Raw genomic sequence first — 16,877 nt, forward strand, 5'->3', positions numbered from 1 at the left:
GACCTGCGGAGGGCGCTGTTATGGGGGACCTGCGGAGGGCGCTGTTATGGGGGACCTGCGGAGGGCGCTGTTATGGGGGACCTGCGGAGGGCGCTGTTATGGGGGACCTGCGGAGGGCGCTGTTATGGGGGACCTGCGGAGGGCGCTGTTATGGGGGACCTGCGGAGGGCGCTGTTATGGGGGACCTGCGGAGGGCGCTGTTATGGGGGACCTGCGGAGGGCGCTGTTATGGGGGACCTGCGGAGGGCGCTGTTATGGGGGACCTGCGGAGGGCGCTGTTATGGGGGACCTGCGGAGGGCGCTGTTATGGGGGACCTGCGGAGGGCGCTGTTATGGGGGACCTGCGGAGGGCACTGTTATGGGGGACCTGCGGAGGGCACTGTTATGGGGGACCTGCGGAGGGCACTGTTATGGGGGACCTGCGGAGGGCACTGTTATGGGGGATGTGTGCTATGACACATGGGGCCACGAGGGGGGCCAGCATAAGACACACATATAGCATCTTATGCTGGTCCCCCTCATGGCCCCATGTGTCCCTTCATGTGTTAACTCTCCTATTCATAAAATGGCCAGCCTCTGTACTTTCACTATGAATGCACTCACACTGCAGAGAGCGAGCCGGCCGGCGCGTGACTGACGTCACTGGCACGCTCCTCCCACTTAATTCAGGAAGCAGGAGCGTGACTAAGTGACGTCAGTCCCGCGCCGGCCGGCTGCCTCGCTCGCTCCCGCTCGTCGCTGCAGTGCATGCATTCATTGTGAAAGTAAGTACAGAGGCTGTAATAGGACAGAGGACTTTTTTTTTATCAATAGGGGCCCCTTCATATATAATAATCGCGGCATTTTCGGCTCGGCCGAATCGCCAAACCGCATTTGCCGATTATCGCGATTCGATTACTTTTGCGATATATCGTGCAGCCCTAATACTTACCTATGTACTATCAAGCAAATGTCCCTGCCGATCTGATACTGAGGACAGGTCATCAATATCTGAATCTCGGAAAACCCCCTTAAGGTCCTACAGAATTTACTTAAAACACCTGGGCATCAACACAAGTGCAGATTTATATAGCAGCAGCGGAGCATTGCAGAATGCGATTTACACACAGGAGAAAAAAAAAAGTCTGTATGGGTTTTTAAATCAGCAGCATGCTCCTCGTGTGGCCTAACATTTTTCTGTAGATACACACGCATCAAAATCTGCAATGAAAACCTGCTGGTGTCACATGAGATTATCAGTTCAGATTTTGCCACAGATTTCACTTACTGCATTGCAATGAATGAAATCCAAGGTGAAAATCCACCACCTTTCTGCATCACATATTTGCATTGTGTACACAGCAGATTATTTTTTTAAGCTGTGAGTGAAAGGGGTTTGTGAAACCCCCATTCTCTAATACTGGACTGTGTCGAAGAATTTCGATGCAGATTCCGCAAATGAAATTCCACGACAAATATGCAAAGTGCAAAACTACATAGCAAATCCCACAAATGATTATTTTCACACATGCAGCCCCTACAAGCCTTCTGCAGGTACAGCCCGCTTTTCCTTTTAGGTTTAGATTCAAATATAGTAATCTCTCACCCTAGAAGCCTTTTCTTCTTCGGTCAGGGGGCGAATCTTATAGGAAGGGACGATATCCTTGAATATTTCCATTAATGAAATCAGCACGAGCTTCCGGATGGTCACTGCTACCGTAGAGTCCTGTTCCATCACCATGACACGCAGCTCCTTCAGTTTTTTTATCTATTGGGGTAAAGCATATAAAAATTAGTCCTGAGTAAATGCTACTGCAGCTCCCGATCATAATCATGCTGGACTCCAGGTGAATTACCCCAATTTTTTTTTTTTAGCAGAAATGTCCCCAAATTTTTTTTTTCACTTTTATACAAATCTTTTTCCATCTGATTTCTCTACTAACATTAGCCAATGAAACAGGGGACACCAAGAAATATGTAAGTGTAATTTGGCCTAATCATGAACTATTTTTCATTTTTATATGGGGAAGTAAATCAGAACGCTCATTTCCTATAAAAGACCTGTATTCCTCTACAGCGGACACTCTTCAAGTGTATAGGGATGTCATAGAGGGGGCTTTCTGTTTAGGACCCTAAGCAAACAGCCAGAATGGAAAGCTGGTCTGGTGTAGCTGCTCTGTGCATGCACTGATTTAAAGGGGATGTCTACCTTTTATTAAATGATGGCCTATCCTCAGGACAGGCCATCATTCGCTGATGGGGGGGTCTGACACACCACACCCCCGACAATCTGCTGGTCGGCAATCGACTTCAAAAAGAGCAGAGCTGCAGTCCTGAGCTCAGTCCTCTACAAAGTAGACATAACCATCTGCCTCTGGATATTGCCGAACAGCTGATTGGTAAAACCGCCGTCAATCAACTAGTGATGGCAAACCTCCGGCACTCCAGCTATGGTAAAACTACAACTCCCAAGATGTACACTTGCTTAGCTGTTCTCTGTCGCAGTTTCACCACAGCTGGAGTGCTGGAGGTTAGCCATCACAGGATGCTGAGGATAGGTCAAAAGTGGACAACCACTATAATTGCCAACTGGTCTGGTTAGACACAGCCACCTTTGATGAGAACGGTATTACAGATGGACCCAGTCTGATTATCATGCCTGTTTTTATTTAAAAAGGGGCTATCGTAACGAGACAAAGCTGCGGCACAGCTTTCTCCATCTTGGAGCTACACTTTTCAAAGTAATTTCCTAACATCCCATGCTCTGTGGCCCTAATGAGCCAGCGATGCAGAAACTCAAAATTCCACATTCTACTAGTTGTATACATACAAATCACGGTAGGCAGCGGTGAGAAGGTCAAGGGAGTTCTCCGGGTTTTTAAGGAAATCCAGTTTTTCCTCTGTCCTGTGGAAGAAAGGTAGTTTAGTTAGTACTAACCCTTCATCGCCGCCATCTCCACTGCACTCCCACAGGCTGTGGCCTCCGCTGCTCAGGGCCTGACCAGATGTGAGCTGAACGGGACACACGACCCAAGCAGCAGAGGAGCCCACAGCCTGTGGGAGAGCAGTGGAGACAGCGGTGCAATACAAGGGTATGTACTGACTAAACGGGCTTTCATCCAAAGGTCAGAAGAAAGGCTGGATTTCCTAAAATGCCCAGAGATTCCCTTTGACTACATGCAACAGCCAAGCTCAGTCCCCTCACAGTACTCTATGACTCAAAGTGAATGAGAATGAACGGCCCCAGACACAGGGACCGGGACCACTGGTTCTGCTGACTGATGTACCCCAGAGATCACACACACAGCTGACCAACGTGATATCCTAGAAAGCCTTGTACATGCTCATTGACGTTACAGTGAATATCCACCCTGTAAAAAATGTTAGTCTGATAAATTAATATATCTGTCTAGTGGTCTGAGCTCAGTTACTGATACAGACAAACAAATCCCCACACTGCACACTGTAATACATGGAACCCAGCAGGCAATTAGGTAGTGCAAGCAGCCGGCATGTTATCTTTTAAAGAGATTCTCCAAGATTTTTACATATAGATGTCCTTTACTTCAATTTACTTCAATGAAAGCAGCGCTGTAGTAACCTGCTCTCTCCAGAGTTGTGTAGATCTGGCACAAACTCTGATTGCTGGGAGTCAGACCCCTGCTAATCTGATACTTAGGATCTATCCTAGGAATAGGCCATCTCAGAGAACCCCTTTAAGTCTTTGTCTACCAGGGATGAGATGCTCTGTATTAATAGGAAATAAAATCAGAGCTCAGACGGCTAGAAAGATATATTAAGAAACTAATCAGCACCGAATCTAGGAGCAAAAAAATAACAATGGTAAAAAGGTGCAAAACAACTTTAGCAAACAGACTAGAAATCCTTGTGCGCTACTATTAAAGGGGTATTCCCATAAGCTCTGGACCCTGACTGTTCCTGTGGCTCCTTCCTGCACAGCAGCGCTCAGGGGCCTGCGCAGCACAGCTCTGCACACCTGAATGGAGCATTGCTGCAGTTCGCCCTTTGTTCTATTGACTTGACGGTGGCTTAGGGTACTTTCACATTAGCAGCAGGGGAGACCGGCAGGCTGTTCCGGCGGGTGAACAGCCTGTCGGATCCGTCCTGCCGCTAGTTCACGTGTGCCCCCGGTCTGCTGCTCCGACCCCTTTGACTATAATGGGGTCGGAGTTCCAGCGGCAGCGCACGGCGAGAGGCAGCCAGACAAAAAGTAGGACATGCAGTACTTTTAGTTCGGCTGCCTCTCACCGCGCTGCCGCCGAAACTCCACCCCCGCCCCCATTATAGTCAATGGGTACGGAGCGGCAGTCCGGGGGCACACATGAACTAGCGTCAGGACGGATCTGACAGGCTGTTCACCCGCCGGAACAGCCTGCCGGTCTCCCCTGCCGCTAGTGTGAAACTAACCTTATCCTTCAAATACGACAGAAATACTCCTTTAATTCAGTTTAAACTACTTTTCAGAACAGATTCCTTATAAATGCAAAGGAAAGACCACATTTAAAACGGATATAGACGTCAACCATTATTTAAAGAAAAAAATCTAGGATTGTATCTCTGCCTTTTATCATTAGGTCTAATGAGAGGTAAAATGAATGACTGCCCATATAGCTGGACTCTTTTATAGTAATGACTTATGTTTGCTTGGAAGGGAACACATAATCCTCCGCTTTCTGTCCATAATTAGCCCAAAAAATAAAAAATAAAAGTGAGCTAAAACACTACTTTTATTAAACCATACAAACCACACACACTGTTCTCTGGATCTGCCAGTATAGCCGAGGCCAAGGATGCAATGTGAACTTTCTTCTGCTCCAGCGTGGCTCTCCTATGTTCAATGAGTTCCTCTGTGCTGAGTACACGGAGGGGCTCTGCAGGCACTACTGGGAAGACAGGTAAATCCATGGTCAGCAAAATCAACATGTAAATGATATACATGGATGTTTAACCACACAAACAAAGGGTTAAAGGGGTTTTTGGGATGTTTAATATTGATGGCCTTTCCTCCGGTTCGGTCATCAATATCAGTTCGGCAGGGGTCCGATACCTGGCACCACCACCGTTCAGCTGTTTGAAGATGCACTCCGACAGCCTTCTCGCAGGTAAGAGCACAGTGCCGTACATCGTATAGTGGCTGTGCTTGGTATTGCAGCTCAGCCCCATTCACTTGCATGAGCCTGAGCTGCACCTAGACCAAACAACGTCACTTGCCTAGGAAAAGGCTGCAATGCTGACCAGAGCTGATCAGCAAACACTGCACATCTGCAGCAGAAAGCAGAGGTTAAAGGGGTTATTGAAGTCTGAATATACCCCCTCTAGGATGCCCAGCCTGTGACCCTGCACATACATACCTGGTGCCCGACGCTCCACAGCACTGGCTGCATCTCCTCTGCCGGCAGAAATCAACATCTGTCGATGGGGGAGGGCGGGGGTGCAGCAAATAGGCCGTGACGGTGACCAGCCATCTTGCATCACACGTGACGTAAGTTGTCTGGATGGATGTAGGAGAGATGCAGCCACTGCTTGGAGGAAGCCGGCGTCAGGGACCAGGTAAGTATGTGCAAGGTCACAGGCCGGGCATCCTAGAGGGGGTCATTCAAACTTGGATAACCCCTTTAACCTCTGCTTTCTGCTGCAGATGTGCAAGGTTTGCGTCACTATGACAATCTGTTTCTTTAAATGTGGCTAATCCACGGCTTTTCCATGCAGGATCAGTGAAACTACGTATCTTGCTACTTTCTTCTTTCTCCATAATGCATTTATTTGCATTGGAGGCAGTATTTACCCTTTCAACCCCAGGCCAGTTTTCACCTACCTGCCCAGGCCATTTTTTGAAAATCTGACATGTCACTTTATGTGGTGATAACTTTAAAACGCTTTTACTTATCCAAGCCATTCTGAGCCATTTTCTCGTCACATATTCTACTTCATGAGAGCGGTAAATTTGAGTAACAATATTATATATATTCTAACAATTATGAGACGCACAGGAGTGGATGAAACCACAGAAGGAGGTGCTCACAGTAAAAAAGGATTCGCCCCTCCTTTACAAAATTAACAGTGAAATACAGTATACTGGGCACTCACACTATATATAGAACCATGAGATAGAAACAATAATTTTCAAATCGATAAATTTATTGATATACCCATAAGTTGATAATGATAAAATATACAATATACTGAGACTGCCTAAAAGTTAATGGAATATATAAAATTTACTGGATTATTGGACAATGTAACCACAATAAATTAATTAATATGCGGCTAAAACCCATACAGTCATAACTAATAACATATAATACCATAAAAAGACATAAATTAGTAGCCAATGAAAGCTAAATGAAGGATTCGCTAATTGGAGCAAAGTCTATGAGTGTTGAAGAGTCCAATGTTACAATGAATTTAAGTCCTCTGTTACAATGAGGGTTTGATGCGGCGTCCCGCTTATACTCGCTGTTCGGTGATTACTTTTGTGGTATTCCACTGCTGCAGAAATGCCATGCTGGTTCCAATTATTCAATTAGATGTTACTCCTATTTTTCACATTGTGATACAAATCATGAATTGTGGATTTGAAAGTCTTTGTTATTCCACCAGAATATATCTTTTTGTCTTAATCACATTCCTTAGTTTATATTCAGATTCTATCTACGTGTATGACAAACAATATTAATAAATAAAGAACATATCTAAATATAAATACAAAGTAAATACCTAAAACGAATAATAATAGATGTCTCTATAAACATATAATATATATATATATATATATATATATATATAAATGAATACCTGAAAAAAAGAGCATCCCCTATTTCTATATCATCTAGGCGATTTTAGTATTTCTATATTTCGCCCAGTATTATGGGAGTCTCCTCTAGATTTTATCTTTATAATTATTATAATGACCATATAGCTGATAAATTATTTCTCCTAAAAATGTTGAAAAAATATTGAAAATATTGAAAAAATAATTTATTAAAATCCTTAGTCAAAAATACTATATTCCGTTGTATATAAAAAACAGAGCAAATATGCAAAATCTTTTATTAAACCATTTAAGTTAAAAAAAATGTATTATTATTAAAATTGATTAAAAAAAAACTTAGATGAATTTGTTATTCCATTCTTCTATATAACTCCGTACCAACAGTGAAGATGGGGGACTTGTTGATCTTTTTGATCTGAAGATGTGGTGTGTAGGTGGAAGTGCCCCGCGAAGGGCCGAACCCCCCCAGAATATATACACTGGGAAGGGTTTTGCCATCCGCGGGGGACATCCACCCAATTTTACAGAAACCCGAACAATTCGAATTCTGCATTCAATCCACCCGGCATTAATGTATTCAATTCATAGATTCTTTCCGTTTCTAGCCTTGACATCTTACTTAAATGGTCCCCTCACCTCCATCCTTTCTCCACTTTATCGATTGCTGCGAATGTCATCCCTTTTGGATTCTTATCATGTTTTAATTTAAAATGTTTAGACAAAGCATGTGTTTCCAAACCTTTTTTAATATTCGTAACATGTTCAGAAATGCGCTTTTTTAAAGTTCTTTTTGTTCTTCCCACATACCGACGTCCGCATGGGCATTCAATAATATATATAACATTATCCGAATTGCAAGTAAGAAATTCTTTTATTATGTGTTTATGTTTATTTGTCCTGGATGTGATTTCTTTGGTTTTGCGAGGAAATGTGGTTTCCCTACAGTTCCCACATTTACCACATCTATGAAAACCTTCCATATTTAGCCATTTTTGTATACTTTTATTATTTATATCTTTTCTTTTTATCGTTGGGGCTACTAAGGTGCCTAAGCTAGGAGCCTTAGTGAAGGAGATCTGTGGTTTATTTGGAATTAAGGATCCTATTACTTTATCCTTTTGGAGTAAGTGCCAGTGTTTGCCTATTATTTTCTGTATCTTTCTGTATTCTTCATTGAAAGGTAAAATAATCCTCAATTCTTCTTTCTCTCCTTCCTTATCCTTTTTCCCTTCTAAGAAGAATTCCTCTCTTTTCATACTCCTCACTTTATTTAAGGATCTATTTACTAATTCCTCAGGATAATCCTTCTCCAAAAATGCCTTTTTCATTTTCCTAGCTTCTTCCTCAAAATGGTCTTCTGCTGTGCAATTACGCTTTATTCTATGGAATTGTCCCTGCGGTATATTAATCAGCCAGCTTGGTAAATGACAGCTGCTGTATAAAATGTAACTATTCCTAGTTGTGGGTTTTATATAAGTGCAACTTTGTAATGCTTTGTCTTTTACAAAAAAATTTAAATCTAAAAACTCCACTACTTCTTTATAAATATTTTGAGTTAAATTTAAATTAAAATTGTTAAGATTAATCTCTGATAAAAAGTTGTCCAATGACTCCCTGCCTGATCTCCAAATAAAAAACACGTCATCTATGTACCTTTGCCATAGTACCAGGTCCACCCCTAGTCGGGGGGTAATATTGCGTTCCTCCCAATCTGCCATAAAAAGATTAGCATAACTAGGGGCGAACCTGGTACCCATGGCCGTACCCCGTGTCTGTAAATAAAAATCTGATTCAAAACTAAAATAGTTATGGGTTAATATAAAATCCACACTCTGAATTAAAAAATCTATTTGTCCCTCTTGCAATCTTCCTTCTTTCCTCAGTTGTGTATCCACTGCCTGTTTTCCTTGTTCATGTCTTAAAATCGTATATAGTGATTGGACATCCAGAGTGCCCATCCACCATTCTTCCTCAAATTTCAAATTTTCTATAGTACTAATTATTTGTTCTTTATTTATTAATATTCTTTGTCATACACGTAGATAGAATCTGAATATAAACTAAGGAATGTGATTAAGACAAAAAGATATATTCTGGTGGAATAACAAAGACTTTCAAATCCACAATTCATGATTTGCATCACAATGTGAAAAATAGGAGGAGTAACATCTAATTGAATAATTGGAACCAGCATGGCATTTCGCATAAAAAGATCTTTTTCAAGGGGGATTGTTCATCACTGAGGAAGGGGCAACGTGAAGCCCCGAAACGCGATTGATCCAAGACCCCCAGTCCACCTATATGAATTTATGCTGAACATATTGCTGAAACTATTCCAGGCTGATGCTAAAAAACCGGAATATCTAGTAAGTCAAGAGGTCCTGGCACGCTGACTCATTAAGAGCGTTGATTTCTCAAGACCACAGCACGAGTATATCTAACATCGTGACCGTAGAGATAATTCAGCGTGGAAGCAGGCAAACTACAGGCTTGGAGGACACCGGCTCTTCAGCTATACGGAGCGGTGCCCAGAGCCATACAGACCGATGGCAGATACAACCTGAGAGCAAGTTTTTGGGTGATACAGTGAACCGGAACTGCAGCAGTGGAATACCACAAAAGTAATCACCGAACAGTGAGTATAAGCGGGACGCCGCATCAAACACTCATTGTAACATTGGACTCTTCAACACTCATAGACTTTGCTCCAATTAGCGAATCCTTCATTTAGCCTTCATTGGCTACTAATTTATGTCTTTTTATGGTATTATATGTTATTAGTTATGACTGTATGGGTTTTAGCCGCATATTAATTAATTTATTGTGGTTACATCGTCCAATAATCCAGTAAATTTTATATATTCCATTAACTTTTAGGCAGTCTCAGTATATTGTATATTTTATCATTATCAACTTATGGGTATATCAATAAATTTATCGATTTGAAAATTATTGTTTCTATCTCATGGTTCTATATATAGTGTGAGTGCCCAGTATATTGCATTTCAATATTAATTATATATATATATATATATATATATATATATATATATATATATACATACATATATATATACATACACACATACATACACCAAATTTACCAGAAATTTGGAAAAATTAGCAAATTTTAATTTCTCTACTTTTATAATAGATAGTAATAACTCCAAAAATAGTTACTACATATTCCCCATATGTCTACTTCATGTTTGGATAATTTTGTGAATGCAATTTTATTTTTTGGGGACGTTAGAAGGCTTAGAAGCAAATCTTGAAATTTTTCTGAAAATTTCCAAAACCCACTTATTAAGGACCAGTTCAGGTGTGAAGTCACTTTGTGAGGCTTACATAATAGAAACCACCCAAAAATAACCCCATTTTAGAAACTAACACTGCTCAAAGTATTCAAAACTGATTTTACAAACTTTGGTAACTCTTTAGGTGTTTCACAAGAATTAATGGAAAACGGAGATGAAATTTCAGAATTTCACTTTTTTGGCAGATTTTCCATTTTAATCATTTTTTTCGCTAACAAAGCAAGGGTTAACAGCCAAACAAAACTCAATATTTATTGCCTTGATTCTGTAGTTTACTGAAACACCCCATATGTGGTCTTAAACTGCTGTACGGGCAGATGGCAGGGCACAGAAGGAAAGGAACGCCATATGGTTTTTGGAGGGCAGATTTCACTGGGATAATTTTAAGCTGCCATGTCACATTTGAAGACCCGCTGAGGCATTCCCCTAGAGTAGAAACTCCAAAAAGACCCCATTTTGGAAACTACGGGATAAGGTGGCAGTTTTGTTGGTACTATTTTAGGGTACATATTTTTGGTTGCTCTATATTACACTTTTTGTGAGGCAAGGTAACAAAAAAGGAGATTTTTGTATAACTTACCAGTAAAATCTCTTTCTCGCTCTTCATTGGGGGACACAGCACCCACCCAGTATTGTTGTCCAGCCACTGTTGGGCAGTTGCTGGTTTGGACCCTGTTGGGTCCTTTGACATAGTTGGTTTTCCACTTGTTTTCTCTTTGGTTGGCTTGCTTCTCCTACTGCTTCTCACAAACTGAAGCTCTCTCTCCAGGCTGGAGGGGGTATAGCTGCCAGGGGAGGAGCTAACAGCTTTTACTAGTGTCAACGCCTCCTAGAGGACATAGCTATACCCACGGTCTCTGTGTTTCCCAATGAAGAGCGAGAAAGATTTTACTGGTAAGTTATACAAAAATTTCCTTTTTCTCACCCATTTTTATTGGGGGACACAGAGACCGTGGGACGTCCGAGAGCAGTCCACAGGGAGGGAAAACCACAGACCCATGGTAGCAAGCATCCCTGCAGGCATCTAAGAACTGTCGCCTGCAAGACCACGCGGCCCACGCCGCGACCGTCGATGCATAAGTATGCACCTGGTAATTTCTTGCGAACATGTGTAAGGCGGACCGGGAGCCACCTGACACAACTGTGCAGCCAAAGCGAGATTCCTCTTAGCCCAAGAAGCGCTCACCGCTTTGTGAGCCGTGACACCTAAGGGTTGAACCCTGCTCCGAGCACGGCATGCGTCAGCACATGCCGACCGAATCCAATGTGCAATTGCCCTTTGGAGGCCACCAATCCCTAGCGAGGACCCACCGGAGAGAAAAGGAGATCCGTACGCCGAGAGGGACTGGAGGCTGCTAACAAGAAGAAGAGCTCTGACAACGTCCAATAATGTAGCTCCCTTCCGTAGGGTGCGAAGGAAAGACAGTGAAGGAAGGACAATCCCTTCACTGATATGGAAGTCAGAGACCACCTTCGGGAGAAGAAGGAATGGGCCGGAGAACTGCTGTATCCTTGTGAAGAACCAGGAAGGGGATCTTGCAAGAGAGCACCCCCAATTTAGACACCTGCCTGATGGATGTGATAGCCACAAGAAAAAAATACCTTCTAAGACAGGAGCCGGAGTAAGAACTCCCGCAAGGGCTCAAGTGGAGAAGACTGGAAGGCTGAGAGAACTATATACAGATCCCAAGGCTGTAAGGATGGTACAGAGGAACCGTATGTGCCCTTCCCAGAAGGAAGGTTTCCATGGGCACCAGGGAAACCAGAGTACGCTTGAAGCTGCCCCAGGACAGAAGCGCCAACACCTGACCCATCAAGGAACTAAGGGCTAAACCAAGGTCCAACCCTGAATGTAGAAGCATAGGACCGTGGGGAGAGAAAAAACAGGAAGTGAGGAGATGTCCCGGCGTTCACAGAAGCCCAGGAAGGACCTCCAGGTCCCACAACAGAACCTGGGCGATGCAGGCTTCCTGGCCTGAATCACAGTGCGGAAGACATCCGCTGAAAACCTTTCCACGTCAGAATGGTGGTCTTAATAGCCACGCCGTTACCGAAATGCTGATGTAAGACCAGACCCCGGGAAAGAAGGTCGTCTCTGAGTGGCAGTGACCAAGTGATGTCTCCAGGAAGGAGAACGAGGTCAGCATACCACGCGCGACGGGGTCAACTCAGAGCGACTAGTATTTGTCGGAATGTCCTCCATCTGGATCCTCCGTAGAACCCTGGGAAGGAGGGGGAAGAAACACGTAAGGAGGGAGAACTCCCGCCAAGAAGAATCAGGGCGTCCACGTCGCATGCTTCCGAAACTCTGGCGAGAAAGGTGGGAAGCTTTGTGTTTATACCATTAGCACACCCGGAAGAATCCCTGTAGAAGGAGGAATGTGGAGGGTGCCACAGCCCACCAGTCGGGACCGGATCGTACCTGGAATGGAAGGCCACCAAACTAATACCCTTTGCAAATGCAGATGAGGGAAGGTAGCAACGTAGGAACTACAAAGGCATGCGGGATGGCAATGAACCCTGAGCCAGAGGTGGAAAAGACAGGAGAATAGGCTAGGTTTAAGCCCATTCCCCGTCTGAGACCGGCGCTATACAAAAGTAGCCAAGGACTAAATGGCTGTGCAAAAACATCACCTGAGGAGGAAGTCAGACAAGGGGAGCCACACTGTATTGCCAGCCCCATACCCCAGCAGAGGAGGGGGTCACCCGTAGAGGCCACCGAATTCAGTGCTAACAGAGTCCACCGCCTGACGAAAGAGCTGTGCAGAGCTGTACAATAAGAACCCAAGCATGTAGTAGTAAGCAACACCGGTCCCACGGTAGAAGCCAGCGCAAAACTGAGGGGGAGGCCTGAGACTATCCGTAGAAGCCACGTACCATACTGCCCCAGTGAAGGAGAGCTAACCTGAAAACTACCTGGAAGAGCGCAGAACTGGCGCAACTGCCAAGCTAGCTCCAGGGTAGGACCCCTACCTGAGGGGGATGTCCCACTGGAGTGACCACGAACTCAAGCATTAGTGAAAAAGCTGCACCTGTGGAGTAGAGCACGCTGTAGTAGCTAAACCAGAGTGCCAGCATAACCACTTTCTCAGAGAAGGGGGAGTGATGGATAGAGAATACAGAGTCAGTGAAACTCTCGACTCGCTGGAACGTACTCACCATATATGTGCAATGGAGTACGCACTATGTATTGATGCGGACAATATCATGACCAACTGGAACAACGAAGGCCCATGGAGATGGGGGGGGGGGGGGGGGTGGCTCTCTGGGACACATAAGTGATGCTAGGAACCCCCTGAGAAGACAGAGGATGTTATAACCATGCGCAAAACCAGCACCAAAGGAAGGAATAGCCAGTGTCCACTGGTGGCACCCATATAGCACTAGGGTAAGAATGCAGGGCACCTGCAAGAACCGACTGTTGTCACACCCCCTTGGAAATAAGCGAAGGCACCTAGAGCCGTGGTGCCGCAGAATTGCAGCATCCGAAGATGTTTAGGTATTCCCCGCTATTGATCACTTGCACTTGAAGGGGGTAATGCAACAGAAGCACGGTGATGTGCAACACTCCACCTATGAAAGGCTAGTGCGACAGTCGGAACAATATTCAATGGTAGCGTAATTAGCTACCCGAGGAAGGTGGATGCATACGGCAAGTTGAAGTCAGTGGTAGGGAGAATACCCTACCTATGAGGGTGGGGGTGGGGGCGAATGCCCACAGCTAGAACTAGTGCATATGGCGAGTCCTGTACCCCGTGGGAGTGCAATGGATATGCATATAGCAGGTCCCGAAACCCATGTCATTGTACTTAGTCCACCCATGGCAGGATAATGTATAAGACAGGTACTGTATCCTGAAGTAGTGCAATTACTCCACCTGAGGAAGGGTTAATGCATATGACAAGTACCACTGGTCACCTTAGAAGCAATCTTAGGAGATTGCTTCGGACTCATGTATACGGCGAGTCCTTGTCTAACCGTGACCCAGGGAGGAAGGGTGGGGTTGCGAGGAAAAAAGATGTGCTGTGTTCCACTCGCGCATAGGTCTACTCCTCAGAATCTCGCCCCTGGCAGTTGTGGACTGCGCAGGTGGGGACTTCTCAACCAAACTACCCAGGAGGTGGGATGGGAGCTTGTAGAGGTACATCTACCGGATTGTGCAGGCGGTGCAGAATCAATCAAGCGACTTCGGAGGTGGATTGCATAGGTGGGGAATTATCCCCCAAACAACCCGGGAGGGGCGGATTGGGAAGGTCAGAGGTCCCTAATTGAATGGTGCCGGCGAAGAATTATCAACCAAACGACCCCAGAGGGTGGACTGGGAGTTCCACCGGACCCCTACTGGATTGCGCAGGTGGGGAATTATCAACCAAACGACCCGGAGGGTGGATTGGGAATGTCAGAGGTCCTCTATTGAATTTCATAGGTGGAGGATTATCAACCAAACAACCCGGAGGGCGGATTGGGAATTTCTCAGAGGTCCATCACTAAATTGCGCAGGTGGAATTAGCAACCAAACGACCCGGAGGGTGGATTGGGAATTCCAGAGGCTCTCCACTGTATTGTGGAGGTGGAGAATCATCAACGGCCCCAGGGGACGGATTGGAATTCTTCAGAGGTCCATCACTAAATTGTGCAGGGAATTATCAACCAAATGACACGGAGGGTGGATTGGGAATACATCAGCTGTCCTCCACGGGATTTGCAGAGGAGGAAAATTATCAACCAAACGGCTCGGAGGGCGGATTGGGAACTAAGAGAGGTGCTCCTTATCCGAGATAGAACACGGGCCCAGTGTGGTACCGCACAGTCGGTAATGAGGGTGGGGAGGGGGGCCGTATGGACGCACATCTCTTTATTTTATTATTGTTTTTTTATTTTTTTTTAACTCAAATGACGGCCTCAAGCACAAGAGGCAGGAAAGGGTTAAATTCCTCCATCATGAGGAACATTGTACTGGTAGTGCCACGCCCCCTTAGAACTCTACTCCTCGCCAGATATGCAGGCCACGAAGGGTTAAGGTCATCTTCATGACTGGGGGCGGAGCTAGTAGGTTACTGGGGGAGGGGGGAGAAGGGCGCAAAGTTTTCAATCCAAGGCCCCTGCGCACAGCCGATTAGTGCATCGGCTGGACCGCAGAGGGACCAAGCACCGCAATATGAGCCCGCCTGGCAATGGACTGAGGCTCCACTCTGCGGGCCGGCCAGACACCGGCTTGTCCGGGCAAAAAAAACATGTGCGGTGCACGGCCGAGTTTCCTGCAAAGTTTAACCCTTTCCTGAGCGGCGCGCTCGGCGTCCACTCCGGATCTCTGGTCATGGCGCTCCAACACAGGCAGAGATTATCTGTCTGGCCGTGCGATCTGACTTCCTGCTCATCGCTTTGCGACACTCCACCTATTCATGTAAAAAGCCTGCCAGGGGTTCCACTGACATTAACCCCCTATGTGCCGCCCTGCTATAAATAAAAACCTGCCAGAGGGGGAATAAGGGAATGGCTGCAGGGTGCAGGGCTATACTAAAGCCCTGTTTCTGCTGCCACTCGACCCACGACCTTCTGTATCAGAGGCAAGGCATTTAACCACACAGCTATAAGAGCTGGATTGCCTTGTTAACCTCTGCATTACTGCCACCAGGTAGAGAGGGAGGTAGGGGGGGCGACCCAGGAGGGACATACTTACCTAGTGCCGCGTACTCACCTCTCTTCACTTTCCTGCCACCATCTTCACCCCTCCTCTGGTACAGCAGGGTCACCCCTTCAGCTACTGGCACCGTAGTGGCAGGACGCTGGAAAAGGGGGGCTTGGATGGGTGACCCCCTGGCTGGTGGGATGCAGGGGAGCAAGGCTGCCCTGGTCCACCTGGTCTTCTGTGGGGGAGGCAGCAGTGCGGATGACCGGCACTGGCGCAACTCGACCCCGGGAGAACAGGGAGGCGAGGCGTCCCCTGTTTTCCCATCTGAAAAAGAAGGAAAAAAATAAACTAAAATAAAATATCTTCAGGAGATTCCCTGCAGAGCAGGGAGGTCTTTCCTCCTATTGACACTAGAAAAAACTGAAGCTTTCTCTCCAGGCTGGAGGGGGTATAGCTGCCAGGGGTGGAGCTAACAGCTTTTACTAGTGTCAACACCTCCTAGAGGACATAGCTATATTGACGGTCTCTGTGACCCCCAATGAATATGGGCGAGAAATAGCTGTTTTTGCACCATTTTTATTTTTTGTTATTTACAATGTTCATCTGACAGGTTAGATCATGTGGTATTTTTATAGAGCAGGTTGTTACGGACGCGACAAAAACAAATATGATGAATTTTTGGGGTTGTTTCAGTTTTACATAATAAAGCATTTTTGAAAACAAATTTTTTTTTGTGTCAGAATATTCTGAAAGCCACAGTTTATTTTAATTTTTTGGGCAACTGTAGGGTCTCATTTTTTGAAGGATGAGATGACGGTTTGATTGGTATGGTTTTGGGGTTCGTATGACTTTTTGATCGCTTGCTATTACACTTTTTGTGATGTAAGGTGACAAAAAATTGCTTTTTTGACAGTTTTTATTTTTTACGGTGTTCACCTGAGGGGTTAGGTCATGTGGTATTTTTATAGAGCAGGTTGTTACGGACGTGGCAATACCTATTATATGTCTACTTTTTTTTTTTTACATTTAACACAATAAAAGCATTTGGGAAACAAAAAAAAAAATCATGTTTTAGTATCTCGATTGTCTTAGGTAAGGGCTCATTTTTTGCGGGATGAGGTGACAGATTGGTACAATTTTGGGGGGCATACGCCTT

General features: G+C 45.1%; 1 protein-coding gene across 3 annotated transcripts in view; it reads right to left on the reverse strand.

Annotated features, from left to right (window-relative positions):
- NOC3L (NOC3 like DNA replication regulator) overlaps positions 1–16,877 on the reverse strand; it is a 91,930-nt gene that overhangs the window by 57,682 nt on the left and 17,371 nt on the right. For 2 of the 3 annotated variants that reach the window (XM_040435660.1, XM_040435661.1), the window contains exons 6-7: positions 4,753–4,883; positions 1,586–1,747 (exon numbers count right to left, since the gene is read on the reverse strand). In XM_040435660.1, the coding sequence (XP_040291594.1) occupies positions 1,586–1,747; positions 4,753–4,883 (293 nt within the window). The remainder of the gene's footprint in view (positions 1–1,585; positions 1,748–4,752; positions 4,884–16,877) is intronic. The other variant, XM_040435662.1, reaches the window with a different exon arrangement.

Source organism: Bufo bufo, chromosome 6 (genome assembly GCF_905171765.1).
Source record: "Bufo bufo chromosome 6, aBufBuf1.1, whole genome shotgun sequence".
Classification (NCBI taxonomy): Eukaryota; Metazoa; Chordata; class Amphibia; order Anura; family Bufonidae; genus Bufo; species Bufo bufo.